Source organism: Nymphaea colorata, chromosome 3 (genome assembly GCF_008831285.2).
Source record: "Nymphaea colorata isolate Beijing-Zhang1983 chromosome 3, ASM883128v2, whole genome shotgun sequence".
NCBI lineage: Eukaryota > Viridiplantae > Streptophyta > Magnoliopsida > Nymphaeales > Nymphaeaceae > Nymphaea > Nymphaea colorata.
The window spans coordinates 488,142-506,249 of record NC_045140.1 but is presented as its reverse complement, the minus strand read 5'-3'; the positions used below and the strand labels follow the sequence as shown (position 1 = coordinate 506,249).

The 18,108-nt window shown below is 36.4% G+C and overlaps 1 protein-coding gene across 2 annotated transcripts; it reads left to right on the top strand.

The window, feature by feature from the left end:
* The first annotated feature begins 3,307 nt into the window (after positions 1 to 3,307).
* LOC116250697 (probable hydroxyacylglutathione hydrolase 2, chloroplastic) lies at positions 3,308 to 17,691 on the top strand. Of its 2 annotated transcripts, none has more exons than XM_031624528.2 (8): positions 3,308 to 3,599; positions 4,302 to 4,475; positions 7,658 to 7,861; positions 9,492 to 9,615; positions 11,488 to 11,588; positions 11,912 to 11,986; positions 16,561 to 16,659; positions 17,271 to 17,691. In XM_031624528.2, the coding sequence occupies exons 1-8, from the start codon at positions 3,555 to 3,557 to the stop codon at positions 17,415 to 17,417; spliced, it is 969 nt and encodes a 322-aa protein (XP_031480388.1). In that variant the 5' UTR covers positions 3,308 to 3,554; the 3' UTR covers positions 17,418 to 17,691. The 2 variants fall into 2 exon arrangements, with proteins under 2 accessions (XP_031480388.1, XP_031480389.1); XM_031624529.2 differs by having other exon boundaries at positions 4,286 to 4,475.
* Positions 17,692 to 18,108: the final 417 nt, after the last annotated feature.

Genomic DNA, 18,108 nt, shown 5'->3' with positions numbered 1-18,108 from the left:
AAAACAGTTTGGCATAAAAAACGTGAAATTTTGCCTAAAATGAAAAAAAAAAGGAGGAAATATGTTTTGTCATATTTTTTCATCTTGGATTTTTTTTTTGAATGGGGTTTTCTTATAGTTTTGAATGACTGACTTATTTCTTGCACTTTACGTACACTTTTTTTTTTTTTAACCATGCTACCAACTATAATGTCATCAACAAATTACATCCTAAGAGAAATCAAATTAATAACCCCAAAGCTTGGCAATGTAAACTTGGCAAGTTGGGTTTATCTCTTCAACCATCTAGACAACATCTCGACTACTAATTTGAATATTAACGGCAAAAACGTTGAATATCCCTACGGATGTTCAACGAGCGAGCTGAGCTCGAGCTTGACCCGCTAAGGTCGTGTCCTTTAACATATATTTTATGCTTAAAATTTCTATTTTTTTATTTAAGCCATTTTAAGTTTTTGAAATTACGAAAATAAGTATTAGTGTCAAACGAGTCTAATCGAGTCGAGTTCATCCAACTCGAACTCGACCGGTTTACAAATTCGAGTTATCAGTTAAGTTCGAACTCGATTCCTCTAACTTATGAGTCGAGCTTAACGGAGTGGGTTTGAGTCGAGCCAGAACATTCCTACTCACCAAAGTGTTCCCCTTTTCCATCAATTCATCACCCCGGCCAAAATGTGGTGTCATACCTATGCCCATTCACCTCAACTGCTAAAATACATAATTTTTTTTTGTTGATTCTTCACTTTGGCATGAAAAAATGCTACATTTTTGTCACCATCTAGCAGCCACATGGCTCAGGATTTTTGTCCCTGGTAGCTTAATTTCCTCTTCCTTTAATGGCGTCTCTGGCTCTTTTATTACCACTAGTTCATACTCGGCGTCTCAAACCCTATACTTGTCTCTATGCTTTTGTACTTTATCCAGCTCTAGCTTCTCTCTTCGGTGTATCCCCGTAGAAGTTGGAACTTCATTCTTGCAAGTTCTCTCCTAACCTCTTCTACTACAACGTTTATGACCTTTAGTGGTGTTTAGAATGTGCCACTAAAGGTTTTTGGCTGACATTAATTCATTTCAATGTCAAAATTCTGGGACACCATAAATGGAGACCACTTAAACAATGCCATTGAAAGGCTTTCAGTGACGCTGTGTTTATCCCATTGTCCACTTTTTTATGACATTGGAATAATGCCAGTGAAAGGTTTTCAGCGGCACCTTCCCCGTGCCATTGTTGAAGCCTTTTATGGCTGGGGTGAGAGTCATTAAAACTACTAAATCTGCATCACTCTTCAATCTGTTGAACTCCCAACATGTTAAGCATCGAGGCGTCTCCTGGTCTTATCTTGTGGCTCTCTAATGGTGTTGAAATCGCCTAGAAGCAGGGGCAGACGGAGGTGGGGTCTCCGCGGGGCCTAGAGCGCTCCGTGTGCGCCCCACGGAGCCTACTCATTTAAATCTTACTTTGGTGTTGAAACTAAGTGAATTTAGGTCCGGTTATATAGATAGCCTCACGAGATCCGGGTCACTGCCTTATAAGTCAATTGAAAATTTGTTAACCATATGTTTAATGTCCCATGAAAAACAAATTTCTGGCTCTGCCCCCTGCTTAGAAGCGGAGCATAGGAGATCCAGTTCCATTTTTTAAATTTTTTTTTTTATTTATTGCTATTTTGCTTTGGATCCATATCCAGGGAGCTGTCTTTAGGCTATATAAAAGGGTTTAAGTTAATAAAAACCCTAATGTTTATTTGTACTTTTTTCTTTCTTACAATTCATTTTTTGCATTCCTTTTGATTCTCCATAGATTAGTTAGGCGTTGATCGTAGATTAGAGGAAAAGTCATCTCTTCCACTGCATCAGAAGCACACGAGGTTGAGTTAAGCTGAAAAGCAAGTGGTTGTGAGAAGTAAGGAGTAAGAATGCGGAATATATATATTTTGAAACGGTGGCGGTGCCAGAAATTTTTTTATTGAGTACTGATTCAAAAATCTTGACTAAATGTAAAGCAAGATCACTAAGGCCGCATATCATGTATAAAATAATAAGTAAATGCTTGACAGGCGCCTTATATATCTATATATGAAATTTTATGCGACGGTGTGGGCAATTGCCCACACCGAGCCCACTATGCGGTTCTGCTTGTTGATGATCTCAAACCGAAATTGAAATGATGACCGCTCGCATTTCAGATAGGAAGATGGAGAATTGACACCCGATTCTGGTGAAACGAGGGCAGCCATTTCTAAAATTGTTATAGCTTGGTTTTGTAAATTTATCTTTTCATCCATTTTTTATATTGCTTTTATTTTCTTTTGTTGGAAATTCTTTTTTTCAAAAATACACTGAAAGATATTTGATGATAACTAAAAGGATACCTAATTTCTCAATGTTATGAAAAAAAAAAGCCTATTCCTTGCAGTGTTGACAAATAACCTTTCTGTTCATCAACCCTAGGTTATCACTAATTTATAAAGCTGGGTTTTCATAGGATAAAAATAAACTTCATACCTTCAATATAAACAAATTTTATGCTTATTAGCTTCCACAATTATATTGATTTACTACATCCAAATTGGGTAGTTTCTTTTATAAACATCCAAATCAGTGTGATGTTTTTTTTTAAATTTTGTTAATGTTAAAAATTAATTTACCAAAAGCAAACATAGGTTTGTTTACGATTTTATCATAATAATAATCCGCTTTCTTCTGAGCTTAATTCCAGATATTCGTTGAAAATATTAAAGGCCAAAGTCTCCGCATCCATTTTGCTCAAAATTTCCACCTAATGCTAATCAAGTTATAAGTCTCATTCCCCTTCAATCTTAAAACTCTCTTGTTTTCAATGTCAAAGGATTGGATTTGAATTGCATATCGGATTAAATTGCTTAAATCAGTTGGATATGGAGAACAAAAACGTGTTTGATCAAGAAACCAGATCGGATTTGGATTTAAGAAATAATATTTTATCAGATTCTGAGTCGGATTCAATTTTAAATAAATGTACAATTAGATTCTGATCTGGATTCAAAGTTGGATTTAATTTTAAATTAATATCCCACATTTGATACCCATACATTTTGAAAGCCGGTTTTTGCATATAATAATGCAGTTTGGATTCAATTGTGCATTTAAAAGTCAGACTCTGATTCAGCTATGAATTTAAAAGTCGAATTCGGATTGGATTCAGTGAATTTAAAATTCAGATTCAATTTTGGTGTGGACTTTTCTTCATTTACACTAGGATCCAAGTATGAATCCAAGCACCTGAACATCTGATAAATTAGATTTACCGCAAAGGGCAAGGTTCGATTCAAACCCCCTACATCGCCCACCAGAACCAGTGGTAGTCCCCGACTGCTCAAAGCCGAACATTCGGGTCGACAAATGGATAACTTGCGCCTGTTGGCGAGTTCGGTGGAGTTCGAAAGTGACGCTTAATCTCCGCTCCGCCTGCGTCCCCGCCATTTTCACAAGAACAAGACATTCTTACTTAATCTCATTTTTAGTTGTATTCAATCGCTCGCCATCTCAGTGACACTGGAGGGTCCTCTGCCATGTTCTCGAGGACTCCGGCCTTCCTTTCCTTCCCTTCTTCAACGGTGAGCGGTCTTGCCTTTTCCTCCTTTTACCTTGTCGTCGTCCATTTTCTCCTTCTGGTGTCTGATACGATGAAAGAACTCGTAGTCAGGATTTCGCTTTAAGGGAATGACTGAGTATGATCCATGTTTTGATCTTCTTTGTTGGATATGTGGATCCTAGGGATATTGCTTGTTGAAGTTCTTTTGTTTTAATTTTCTTGTGGAAGGGAACGATCTAGAATGCTCCTTGCAATAAGAATCCGATTCTTTCTGCTGCTGTTGGCCATGTATCGTCATTTGCGTAATTAGGTCCGTGTAGTTCTAAATTTCTTTTTTTTTTTTTTCCAACTAGGTAGGTTGCATACTTGTAAGGGGTGATTCTAATATAGCGAAAGCCTTTATTTTTTTATATAAGATTTCCTCTGTCGGTTCCTATGTTATCCTTATTTTGTTCTCCACGTGAATTTTGGGATTCTGTTTTGTTAGCTGTTGCTTATTTAGGCCCCTTGCTTGTTGTTTTCTGCTCCGATTGACCTCTGCTACTTTTCTGTTGCTTATTTTATTGAGCTCATTGTTTCTCCTCCGTTTCCTGCGGTAGTTGTAGAATTAGATGATTCTGCTGTCTGGCTTCATGATTTGTACGGTTAGGTCGTTTGAGTTTGAGAATGTTCTATCTCTGTCTTTCTTTATGCCTGAAGATGCCACAGATTGTCATTTGTTTAGGCTGTGAGAAGTCTTTTCCTGTGCCGAGATGTGGGGCGATCTCTTTTTTCTGGCAATTTTGGACATGTCTATGGGAGACACATCAAAACCTTGCGTGGAAACAGCCGTTCTTACAGGGCTGTACAATTTTTCTGCAGCATGCCTACTGTGGACCCTATGCTGCAAATCGAGCTGGTTTGTTCCGTCCTGCCCTTTACAGACACTAACATCTTATTGCATTATCTTCTTTTTCATAGCCTGCATCAAATCTCAACTTTAGTGCCCTTGGAAAATTCTAGAGTTAACCATTGGTTTACACTTTACACTTTACTCAATGTGTAATTCCAGCAGGAGCATAAAAGGAGTTAGCTTTTTGTGGAAATTTTTCATAATGCCGCATTATGGCATTCTAGATGAAATGATATGCTGCTGCAGTATTTGTTTATGGTCCATTAAGGTGCAATTTAAGGTAGCTCATGTTCAAATAATTCTTTTTATTGTCTGATTTTATTCTAAAAAATATTGGCATCAATGGTTTCAGACACATTAATTACCTAGCTAAAGCTGTAATGATTTTTATTAACACTTTTATATTTATATATGCAATTATTATGGAGGAAATGGAGAAAAATATCTAAACAGATAATCTTGTGGAAGGCAGCAGTCTAGGACATGGTAGTGGGAAGCAAGATACTTGAAAAGGAAAACCTAAGTTTGTAAAGGTAGATTTTAAGTACAAACTGAGGAAGCAGTAGGGAAATAGTTACAGAGCTGTATCATATGGTTATGTTGTGTGTAAGTTTAAAATGGAAACTTTTAAGTTCAATCTTGGGGAAGCAGTAAGGAAACAGTTAGGTGGCAGTATGACATGGATAGCTGCCAGATGCTGGATATTGCCGAATAGTTAAAAATTAAAAATCTGTCATTAAAATAGAGTTGCCACAGTAACAGTTCATGGTACTTTTAACAACGGTATATGGTGCTTTCAGGGACGAATTTTTATTTTTTAGCCATCCGGCATCTGGTAGATTTGAATCCTTTAGAATTCCATATATACAGTTGATTTTGGAAAACAATATTGATAGTGTTTTAGAGTTAGGAGGCAAGATAAATTGCCTGACAATAAGGACTGCCATATTGTGGAGTCTGTGGATTGTGTTCCATTACAAGATTTTTCCTAAAATGGGCCCTGCAAAATGTCTGTTAAGACATTTTCAGACTTTGCATCACTCTTAAGCAATTATATGCTTCAGCTTGAGAGTACTGTTTATTACTATGCAACCTATGTGCTATTGAAGGATACTTCCTTAAATGGGTGCGCAATACTGTGTGTCACTATAAAAACTTTATGTGCTGTAACTGCCTTTAAAATTTTGGAAGGAACCTTACCAAAATGGGTGTTGACTTTGCATATTAATAGTATGTACTGCTGCAAAAATGCCATGCACCACGACACAGCCACCATTTCAAAGAGAATCTTTTCTAAAATGGGCACTGCCAATGCACGATTGTACCATGCAGCCGCAATAACTAGCTACGCATTGCTGCTTTCTAAGGGAATAGTTCCAAAAAATGTGTGATGTCAGTGTGCTGTAGCTATTATGTGCCGCTGTAGACAAACTATGTTCTGCATGTACTAGGCAATATTTTTTGCGAACTTGAAGTATTTTAAGCTTTCAAAAAACAAAAATTGTTTTTTTTTTTTCTGAGAGGGGTGAATTTTAAAAGCTTTTCATCTTGAGCTTTCATGGACTTGAGGGTGTTGTCTGACTTTGTTTCAGCAAACTCGAGGAATTTAACCAAGTTAATTCAAGTTTGAAGTTGCAGTTCAAGTTTCTAGAACTAAAGATGCATTTAAGGAAAAGAGTGGTCAAAATTGGAGTGATTACAACAGGTAATCTGTATTATCCACAATTATATCAAGCAAATGGAAGCCAAATTTAGTTAACAAGCACGAGGAAAAACTGGGTCATGGACCCCTGTCCCTGATAAACCCTTACATCTTTGTTTAGATGGAGGGAAATAGAAGGAAAGGGAAGGATGGAAAGGAAAGGAAGAGGAAGAGGAAGAGGAAGGGAAAGGAGAGGGAAAGGAGAGGAAAGGAAATGGAAGGAAAGAGAAGATGATAAAGCTTGTTTGATAGAAAGGAAAAGAAAGGAAATGAGCAACCATTTTCCTTTCCATCCCAATACCTCCAATTTTGGAGGGATTGGATTTACATTGCGTTATCATTTCCTTTCCCTTCATTTCCTTTTATTTCCTTTGCAACCAAACATGTTTTTTTATTTTCCTTTCCTTCCCCTCCTTCATTAACCAACCAAACACATGATTGACTACCCTTTCCTCCCTTTCTTTCCCTTTTCCTCTATCCAAACAGGCCATTAGTGTGGGGGTTGTAGAAGCTTTTCAATCTGAAATTTGTGCTGATTTACTAGAGAAAGAAACCAATGTCTCTACACAGGACCCAGTTTCTGGTATAAAAACTGGGTTTGCAATTGCATCATGTCCTCCATGCACTCTGTTAAGGATTTGTGCTTCCTATTGGATCACATCCCTTTTTGTGTTAATGGAGCTTCTTTTATTATTCGAGCATTTGCAATGTTATAACATTCAATAGTGATAAAAAGTGTATTTCATTCCATTCACACTGCTCTAACGAGTTAACTTGAGTCTGGCTTGAACCATTTTCTGAGTCTGAACCAGAATCTGATTGCAGATGTTACTTGTACAGATTTTAAAAAGGTGTTTTTATATCAAATATTTCCAACTTATTTCATGGTAAAAATACATTATGGTGGTATGGTTGCTTACTCACCGTTGGAGGTGCTTTTCAGTGGGTTTCACCTTACGGAACTGTTAAGTTTCATTTTTATACAGTTTAAAAGAATCCAAGATGGTGTCCAATTCCAAAAGAAAGTCCCATTAGCTAGAGCTACTGCTAAACCCAGCCAAATTACTGGATTTTGTTTGTTTATCTTTGTTACTATATCCAATTTGGTCATGTGTTTCTTAAGATGAGTGGATTCCAACATTTTGTGAGAACGGCAAATTGAGATACAGTGGTAGTGATATGTTCCTTTGTTCCATACTATCTTGGATCTTATCTTGTATGGCCTTTTGAGGTGCGAAGTGGATTCATTTTTAGGCCTGGTATTTACATGATGACTACACATAGGATGCCTGTGGATGATTTGATTAAATCTAGTTTATGCTTGTCAAAGAAAAGAAAAGAAATGAAGAGAGAATAATCTCTCTTGTCAAGTGTCTGGTGATAATCTGAATGTGTAAAATGTCCTTCTGTACCTAACAATATTATTTTAGCTGTTTTTAGGATTTCTTTTCCTCAAAGTAGCATCATCTTTTTTTTTTCTGTGCAGATACCATGCCTCAAAGATAATTATGCATATTTGCTTCGTGATACAAAGACAGACACCATTGGAGTTGTGGATCCATCTGAATCTGTCCCTGTGGTAGATGTGCTGAATAGGAAAAGGAAGAAATTGAATTACATCCTGAATACTCATCATCATTATGATCATACTGGTGGGAATATGGAGTTAAAAGCCAAGTATGGTGCAATGGTATGAACTATCCTCCTACTGAGTTATTCTTCCTTATCTTGGGTGACCTTCATTTGGTGTTTCTAGTGGAAGCTTACATAATCTATCCAAAAACAGTAGGACTGCAATTGGTGTATTTGTAATTGTTACCTTTTTCCATTCCAGATGGATTTAAGTTTCATGGTATATGTTAAGCCTTCGAATGAAAGCCTTCTTATTATTAAGTAGATAAATGTAACTGATTTTTCTTCTGTAGTTATCTAAAAATGTTTGACAGTGTTATCTTATGATGGACACATCTTGGGTATGCGCGACCCACTTCAGGAAACAAGTCATTGGAAAAATGATCTGACCTTGGCTTCTAGTAAGACAAATCTTGTAATTCATAATGTTATCCATTTGCGTTCAAAGCAACCCAACTTCTGCTTTGTCCTTTTTCTGTTATTCTTCTCTTTGTGCATCTAAAATGCTTTTCTTTCTGCTTATGTTTCTGATTATGCATCCTAACTTTCCCTACTGGGGTCTTGTTTCCATGTAAGAAGAATATGGGTATGTTGGGGGCTTTCTTAATATGTTATAGTCTCTGTCAGATTTGTAATCCATTAGAATAGGTTACATGAAATCATTGTCACAATAGTGTTCTCAGGTTTTCATCAGCGAGGAACTTCTCAGGTATTAATTAGGAAGTTCGTTTATCTTGGGAAAATCTTGGGGACTTTAAAAATTTAAAAATAAAAAAAAAAAATAGAAAATTGCAAAACATTGAATGTTCTACTAATCTTTTTACAAAAGCATTGATCAACATTGAAAATAGTTATTAAAAATGTTAAAAGAGACATGAAAAAATGTATTCAAGGACATTTTTTTCTGAAAAAGGAAATGCAAAAAAAAAAGGCGACATATTTATTTCGGTGTCTTCTTCAAACTGTTTGCAATTTCTTTTCATATTTTCTCGTTTTCTTAATTTTCCCATTTACTTTTATGTTTCTCGAGAAAAATGTCAATATTCGTCCTAATGCATGAAATATCTTAACGTCTGAAGGTTTGAAACTTGTGTAAGGTTATATAAATTAAAACATTCTCTTAGTTAATGTGCTGTCTACCTGTGAAAACATGTATATATCAATCATATTCAAATGCCTTCTTTATGTCTATATGATTATGAAGAGCACTCATGCACACATGTGCATGCACACACACACACACACACACAGGTAGAGAGTATATTCTGTGGGGAAAATCTGCAAAATATTGAAACAGTTAGAATGTAAAGTACATATGATGTATGAAGAAAAATATAAAATATTACACAGTATAAAATTATAAATTACTACATCACATTAATAATAGATAATATTCATTAAAGTTGGGATGCTTTGGTTTACAAGTGCTACTTTGTAATTATCACATTCTTTGAATATATTGGTTTTTGTGAACTTTCCATGGAACTTACATTTTTGAAAAGCTGTCAATATTTGTGACTATGATACTTTATACAAATGAAGGTTGGGTCAGCTCCCTTCCTCTAGAATGGTTCTTTAAGGTGTTTGTACTTTTATTATGCTTGTAAGAATGCTATTTGTCCTTGCTCTTCATTTGAAATTTGGTTGCTGCTAGATCTGTTTTCCCATTGATTCTGATTTTCTGTAAGGTGATTGGCTCACGAATAGACAAGGATCGTATCCCTGGAATAGATATTGCACTAAGTGATGGTGAGACGTGGATGTTTGCAGGGCATAAGGCTCTGGTCATAGAGACCCCTGGTCATACACGAGGTGAATCCTTGAATCTCACAAAATACTCAATATAACATGTGATGAAGACGCAAATACAGAGAATATTACAGGCTGGGAACATCTGTGTTTCTGAAAGTTGCTTTTTTGCTTTGGTCATGTAATGAAGTGAGATCGTGCCTGAGTTTGATGAAGTTGGATTTACTGTTTCTTATACTTACCTGTTCTCTATGTTCAGTTGCTCACATCTTCTTGGGTTCACCACATGCATCCAGTCTCACATTAAAAAGGAAATCTCATTCAGATCTAACTAATTAAGAGCATCGGGTGTTATCTACTCAACACCTGTGAATCTTTGCACCAGCAACCAACGATGCAGTGACTAAGTCACATGGGTAACCCTGCCTGGCTGACATACCAGTGTTGGTACAACAATTTAGGGAACATGAACACTTATAGTGTATCGTGCTTCATGGTTCAGATCTGGATCAGATTCAGATCCCAGCCATTCTTTTTTAAGGCTTCCATTTTTCCATCTTTAGTTACAATGGAGTGTGGACTATCCATAGTCCATACATACATACATATATGTATATATAATATTATACATAAAATGACATTGATTTGTCCAAAGCTAACTGCTATACATGCATCCATGTGACTTAGTATAGAAATTCTCTTTTTCAATAAATGGAATATCCAATATTTTAAAGCATCCACAAGGCTGTATGGTACATGGTTGTGGAAAACATTTTCTAAGCCATTGACCAAAAACCACAAAAACACAGAAAAAGAAATGGCAGGGTGCTTTACAGCAAAAGTTTGCAATTTTCCTCTTCCATACACTGCATAAATAGATATGCTGAATCCTAGCAGTTGCTCATTTTTTTGTCTGCATATATAAATAAAGGGAGGGTCTTCAGTTCTTAACTTCTTTCTTCTTCATTGAGCTTGCAAGATTGGCAGTCTGATTTGGTGATTGTTATATCAAATGAGCCTAATTTGAGCTTGAAATGGTAGTAGTTTAGCTCATGAGTTCAGAACTTCATATGAACTCACACAAGCTTCTATATAGAACAATAGCAAATAATTTGACTTAATGCAAAAAGATGTGGATTAGTGGGCAGCATGTGATAGGAGCGAGGATGCAGATGAAAAAACACATGTAGAAGATCAACATGGGCTGGGAAAGAAGCATATATAGAGAAATATACAGAAACACATATGCACGCACACACACATGGAGCTTATCCGAACAACTATAACATGACTCACCATGAAAATTTGCATGTGTGTGTGTATGTGGACCATGTCCAAAATCTACCTTACCGCTTCCACATAACATATCTTATTTTCCTTCTAGTTGTAGAATTAAAAGAAAATATATCTAGAGACTCTTGAGCATCGTCATGATATGGGGTTGGCCACCATGTCACATTGGCTGACTAGGTCTTGCTCGACTAGCAAGTTCGCCACTTGACCTTGATTAGGGCCCTCGTTGTTTAGCCTGTGAGATATAGTTGATAATATGCATTTAGACGATCATGGAATCTGTACTCAAACATTTAGATGAAATTTGCATTCAAATGAGGTCAAATAGGCAATGAATTTTAAATTTTAAACTACATGAGATGGATTAGTAATAGGTCGAAGTACATCGAGAAAAAGGTTTAGCGACAAGTTAATTTTTTTTTTCATGCAACTAGATGGTACAATTTCTGCTGCAGTACATAAAACCTGTCTCTTTATGAGGAAGTATATTATTTCATCAATCATGAGTAGGTAATTCAGGTGATATTTCTTATGCTGAAAAATCTTGCCAAATGTGTTCTTGCCAGGTTGTGAATGCGTCTTCTAATCAGTATCCACATATTCTGCTCTTATGTAAAAGGTTTTCTAACTTCTTATATTCAGGTCATATCTGTTTTTATTTTCCGGGATCCAAAGCAATATTTTCGGGAGACACTCTCTTCAGCTTATCTTGCGGAAAACTTTTTGAAGGAAATGCAGCACAGGTCCTGTCATTTCTATATGTAGAGCAGACCTTTACTTTAAGATTTTATATGTAGACATTTTCCTTAGTTTTCTGGTGATGACATTGTTTAGAAATTTGAAGCTGTGCTTTATGGTGATATTGGACTTCTTATGGCTGACCATGAAAAACCCCAAGAACTTGGACCTGTTACTGTAGGATGTACAGGACAACAGTTCAAAAATGTATAGATAGTATAATTAGTGAAATGCATCATTCACAACAATGAAGAGTTTTTTTAACTTTTCCAACTCCTTGCTCTTATTTTGGACAATCTCTAATACTTCTAGTGCTTTGCTCCTGCAGATGCTCTCATCTCTAGCCAAACTCGTGGCATTCCCAGATGATACAAGAATATTCTGCGGTCATGAGTATACATTGGTAAATTTTCCATCACAACTTTACATCCAAATTCATCTCATGTAGTAGTAATGCTTTTGCTTGAAGCCTTCATGTGAAGGCGTCTTAGTTGTCAAGGCGGCCAGGTGCTGCCTAGACGTGCCTAGCCTAAAAAGGTGTCCAAAAGTCGCTGCAATTTTGTTTATTTATTTGTAAGTCTAAAATGTTAGATTTATGTTTTATGTGTTAAGTTAGCATGTTAGCAAGTTAGAAATAGTTAAAATCAACTTATAAAACAGCAAAATAAAATGTTTAATGCATTGAATTTGAAATATAAGGCAAGTCTCTAACCGATTACAAGATAGTTTAAAAAAAAAAAAACTAAACCTAATCTATATAAGATGGAATGCAAATCATCATGAAAGATTTTATGATTTCACTAGGCTCTTCTATTTGAAGTGGAATATTTTCTTCATTCGTCTTCATCAACTTCCTTCGTGGTTGATAAGCATCATCGTCTTGCTGAGCGTTTGGGACTACAAGCGAAGACAGATCTTCTTGTGCCTGAGTGACAGGAACAATCTCTGGTAGATCATCTAGCTAGACCTGGGCATCGGGCTGGCCCGGCCCGACCCCATAAGAGTCGGCCCGATGCTCGAAACCCAAGCCCCAGCCCGGCCCGATTAAAATAAAAAATTATTTTTTAAATATAAAATAAAAAATTTTGAATATAAAATACGTTTTTAATAATAAAATATATATTATTATTAAATAAAAAATAATAAAAAAAATAATCGGGCCGAACCAGGCTGGCTCGATATATTATCCGGCTGGCCCGGGCTGGTTTTTTCAGCCCGGGTACCAGGTACCCAGGCCCATTGCCTAGGCTTACATTGGTAGTGGTAGATCATCTTGTTCTTCTGTATCAGGAACAATATCTTATGAAGGTTAGATGTATTGTTCCTCAGTGTCGGGAAGCGGGAACAACTTCTCTAGACATAATAATATCTAATAATGTAAATAATAAACATGATTAGCATAAATTGTAAATAATAAACATGGTTAGCATATCAATTAGCAACTTAGCCCAAACCATAGACCGTGCTTCTTAAGATTCAAATGAAGAATTATATACAATAGGCAAAATAATTTTTTAAACATCTATTACGGAATTGAAATTCAAAAACCAAAACATCCTAATAGGCTAAAATTCTCAAGCCTCGGGATCTGAGGAAAAAGATGATGCAAGGCCATCATCATCTGAATCATCATCTAAATCAAGTGACGCATCATCTTCCTTGGTGTCTTCAAACATTGTTTCTTCTTCTTCTTTAAGTTATTGTATTTCAGCAAATTTCGTCTTGCCTTTGCTTCCAGATGCACCCTTTGATTTTTTTTTTTTTTTTTGCTTATCTAAACATGTGGATGGGCCATCTTGTCTTGGGATCCTCTGCTTGCTTTGTCTACAAGGTCCCATGTGAGAGAAAGATCCCCATTGTATACATTTTCATCATCACTGGGCCATTCTTCATTGTCATCCACTTCTCTCAATATGCTTGGATCAATTTGTGCTCTAAGTCTTTTTCGTTTTTCGTATCATTCCTTCAGCCTCCAATTATATGAAACATATACTAAGTCGTTCAATTTCTTATGTTGCAATTGCAATCTATCTCTTTTTCTTATGAAGTTGTATACAAAGAAGCATTGCATAAGAGCAACGTTCAATCATATGAATATATTTAAATAACAACAAATGTCTTGGTATAATTACCTGTTCAAATGTACTCCAATTATGGTCACAATTAGAAGCACTGCATGTCAGGCCCAACATTCGTATGGTAAATTTTTTGGAGTTCAGTACATCCAATGCCATAAGATGTCCACCAATCAACTAATGGAATATACACTCAAATCAAATGATATGGTAAGTGATAGAAATACAAAGTGACAAACATTAATTACAATAAAGTATAAGTGTTGTATATAGGTATACATACTTGGCAAAAGTGTTTTTTGCTTTTGAATTGCCATGTCCATGCCAAATGGTCCCTTTGCTAGTTTGCTTTCCGATATGCTACCATTTGGTCATGAATCTTGCTCTGGTCTAATGGACTTCCTCAAGAAATATGCTTGAAGAGCCCATCTTTGATCTCATAATTGGATATCTGGATAATCATAGAACAATCCAGAGTTTAAGTATAGCCCTGCTGCATGTAAAGGTCGATGTTATATTGATCCTCCCATCTCTTGTCAACAATGTCTCATATGGGTTGATATGAGGAGTCTTCATTTTTCAAAGGCACCTAATTTCATGAAACGAAAACATTATGGGACATCGCTGTAAATTAATAACTTAGAAATAGAAAAACCTAATTTTGTGACTTACCTTAATTTTCTCCTTTGCACGGGTCCATTGCCTCATATATGTAACCCATTGATGGTCTTTCATCGCTATCAACCATGCGAAGTACTTCTACGAGTGGGTGCATAACTTTAAGGACCATTCCAAAATGTCTTTCTCAAAATGGTTCGATCTGCCATTTTTCCAATTGTAGTCTTAGCTAATTTGTTTCTGACCATTCATTAGATATGAACATGATAATAGATCCTTTTTGCATTTTTCTAAACTTTCCAAAGTTAAAAATCTTGTCGCAAATCGAGTCACAGCTGACCTATGAAGGTGTATGAGACCGCATCATGTTTAGAGTCTTGCCATGTGCATAAATAAAGACCACCAACTGCCTTGCTTTAGTAAATGTGCTTTTGAAATCTGGAATTTCTCCAATGTCTTCTAACATCAAATCCAAGCAATGTGCTGCACATGGCATCCAAAACATGTGTTTCAAATCCGGTTCATCCATCAACATCTTACCTTCCTTCCACATAGTTGGAAGCATTGTCAGTCACAATCTGGACTACATTCTCGTAGCTGCTAGAAGCAGGGGTGCTTTGCTGAAACGAAGCACTGGATGTGATTTATCAGTGCTTTGAGGAGACCATGATGAGGCATGGTGAGTCTTTCAAGCCTCTTAATCACGTTTAAGTACAAAAGAGAAGGAGAAGCTTTGTGGAAGCTAAGCGCAAACTATGCAAGAAGCATAAAGGCTACTGGAGGCAGCTGCTGAGCGTATTTATTGTACATTAATGAATCTATACCTGATTACTTAACTACCTAATTCTTAGACTGAAATGCCTATTTCATTTATTCTATTATTTAATTTTATATATATATATATATATATATATATATATATATATATTATATTGGCAGTTTTATTTGTTATATGATTGCTACAAGTGAATTATCGGTTACATTTTTTCAGTTATATTAGCATATAAACTTGTTTAATAGGCTGACTCTAATGACATACTTGTTATATTACATAATTATTAAATTTTATTCACTTTGTATTCATACACGCACTTTAAGCATTTAGTCATGAAACTTACGCTTCAATGCATCAAATTGTATGCCTCACTTCAATATAAGCACAGGTTAGAACTCTGATGATTCATACTAACAGAAAGTAGCTGCATTTGTTTGATTAAGCAAATAAAAATCATGCAAAGCAGGACAGGTTAAGCTAAAAGGCAGCAGCAGCAGGCGGCACAGGTTAAGCTAAAAATGATGCACAGCAGCACAGATTAAGCTAAAAATGATGCACAGCAGCACAGGTTAAGCTAAACATCATGCACAGCAGCACAGGTTAATCTATATGAGTAATATATAACAAGTAGTTAGTTACTAGTTGTATACCTGTTTTTGGCAGCAGCATCAGGCGGCAGAAGTTTTTGCATGATGGAAGGTAGAAAATATTAGCCCCTTCATACAGCCTATATAATGTATTTTTTTGGATAAACATGCCTTTTCAGATTTCAAAAACTGTTTCCAAGTTTATCTTAATCAGTTCCTAATATATTATCTTTACTAATTCACATGTTTATCCAAATGGAAGGTGATAAGTCACCTTCCAAATGTATTAGGCATCCCAAATGGACTAGGCAACAGAACGCCTAGTCCAACCTAGGCGCCAAACAAACACCCCACACCTAAGTGATGGACTTAGGCGTGGGATGTGGACTGATGACTAGTCCATGACTAGGCGTCGCCTTGACAACTAAGGAAGGCGTTGAAAGTGGCATCTGAATTTTCATCCTACCTGCTGAAGCTAGAATGCTAGATTTTGCTGTTGGAACTGCATGCACATTTAGATTTTGTTACACGTCTTTTCTACTTGCGCCTATGTGAACCATGTGTCTGGGATAGCCAGTTGAATGCTCGACATTCATATGTTTACTCTAATTTGGTAACTGAATTCCATCTTGTAGCCTTAGGGAGACTTAATTCATGACCGTCACTTCATTTTCATTATAGAGGTATATACAAAAGGGGACAAAAATGAATTAGGGATCAATAACTTTGATGCCCTGATCCCACCACTTCTGCATGCACGAGATGCTGTAACCATGGTTATCCTTGTATCTCTCAGTTATGATGGTTTTTTCTGTAATCCATTCTGCTTTTTCGTCTGCGGATTTCTTTCCTTTTCTTCCTTTTCTTTCTTAGCTTGGGGAACACTAAGTCTGAAAATACATGGTTGTTGTAATGATGGTAGAGCAATGCAAAATTTGCACTCTCAGTAGAGCCCAAGAATGAAGCTCTTCAAGCCTATGCTGCCGAGGTCTCTCAACTCCGTAACAAAGGCATTCCGACGGTAAATTTCTCAATTGCTTGTCATTTTTCTATAGTGAATCACTTATAAGTCTTGGTTACCTAGTGGGGGATAGGGAAAATATCTGCCTTGAAAGAACTGCTGTTTGTATTTCTGGTGTGCTTGTTGTCTGAGAGAGCTTTCTAGTTTGCATTCATTTGATGTTTAAGACATAGTTGTAGGAAGCAAAATTGCTTAGATTTTAAAAGGATAGAAACATGTCTCTATCAAAAAGTTTCAGTCTTCTTGCAGTTTGATCAAATTTTTCTGTTATTAGCTCATGAAATATTCCTAGGATGCCAAAAACTTTTCATCTTTATTTCATTGATTGTGCAAACTGCCTGGGGCCTTTTGTCATGATAGCAGTTTTGCAGGCTGGCATCCTCTGTCCATATGAGAGCCTGGGATGAAAATTGTGCTGGTGATCCTAACCTACATATCTCAAATGCCTATTGAGTTGTGCTGGGCTAGGATATGGGCTCACATTCAGCTATGAACTAGGCTCTTCATATGGGTCCTGATCCTGTTAGGCAAAGCACTGAATCTTATCTTTGTGATACCGTTGGTTGAGGAGAATTCCAGCTTTCCTTAATTGTTTTGTCTTTTTTTTCCAGATACCAACAACCTTGGGGACAGAGAAGGCATGCAACCCATTCCTGCGAACAGATAGTCCTGAAATTCGACAAATTTTGAACATTCCAAGCTCTGCAACTGATGCTGAAGCTTTAAGTGTCATTCGCAAGGCAAAAGACAATTGGTGACAAGCATGGAAATCGAAGTTCCATCATTATAATGCTACAGGAAAACGGCACATGCCCATGATTCATCCTTGGAAACTTGAAGGGAGCATTGTGAGATTGTAATGTGTGCTCAAAGAATACCCTTTTGCTTCTGTCTAGTTTTATATTTAAGGGCATAAAGGGTTGCCTGGTTAAAATTTTAAAAATGGTCGTCAGACCATAAATCATTGTTAAAGCCACCATAAATCATGGTTACATCATCGTTACATCATAAACTATGACCAATGTTTAATTAGTGGCTGTTTTTTAACGATAAACCTTTAAGTTTTAACCATCCGACATCTGGCACACAACATCAAATGACTCCGCTATGTTTGGTCGGGCTATGGATTTATTAGTCACGCTTTGGTCAAAACGGTTCTTCGTACGTGCATCAAAACACTATCGAGTATGTCTAGTTGACATGTTAGTATTCACCAGGGATACGCTTTTCACAGGTTCCAGTCGTATATGCATTGAATTAGCGCCGGTCAGTTTTACCCTCCTTTCAAAATTCATCCGGTGGCGCAAAAAGATTGTTGCCACATACGATGTTCTACACATACTATAATTTATTTGTGAATATATATACTCACCACATCAGTATATGGAGGGTAACATTGTGAATGTATATAGGAAGGATTTACAAGAAGTAGCCTTGTAAGAGATTTCA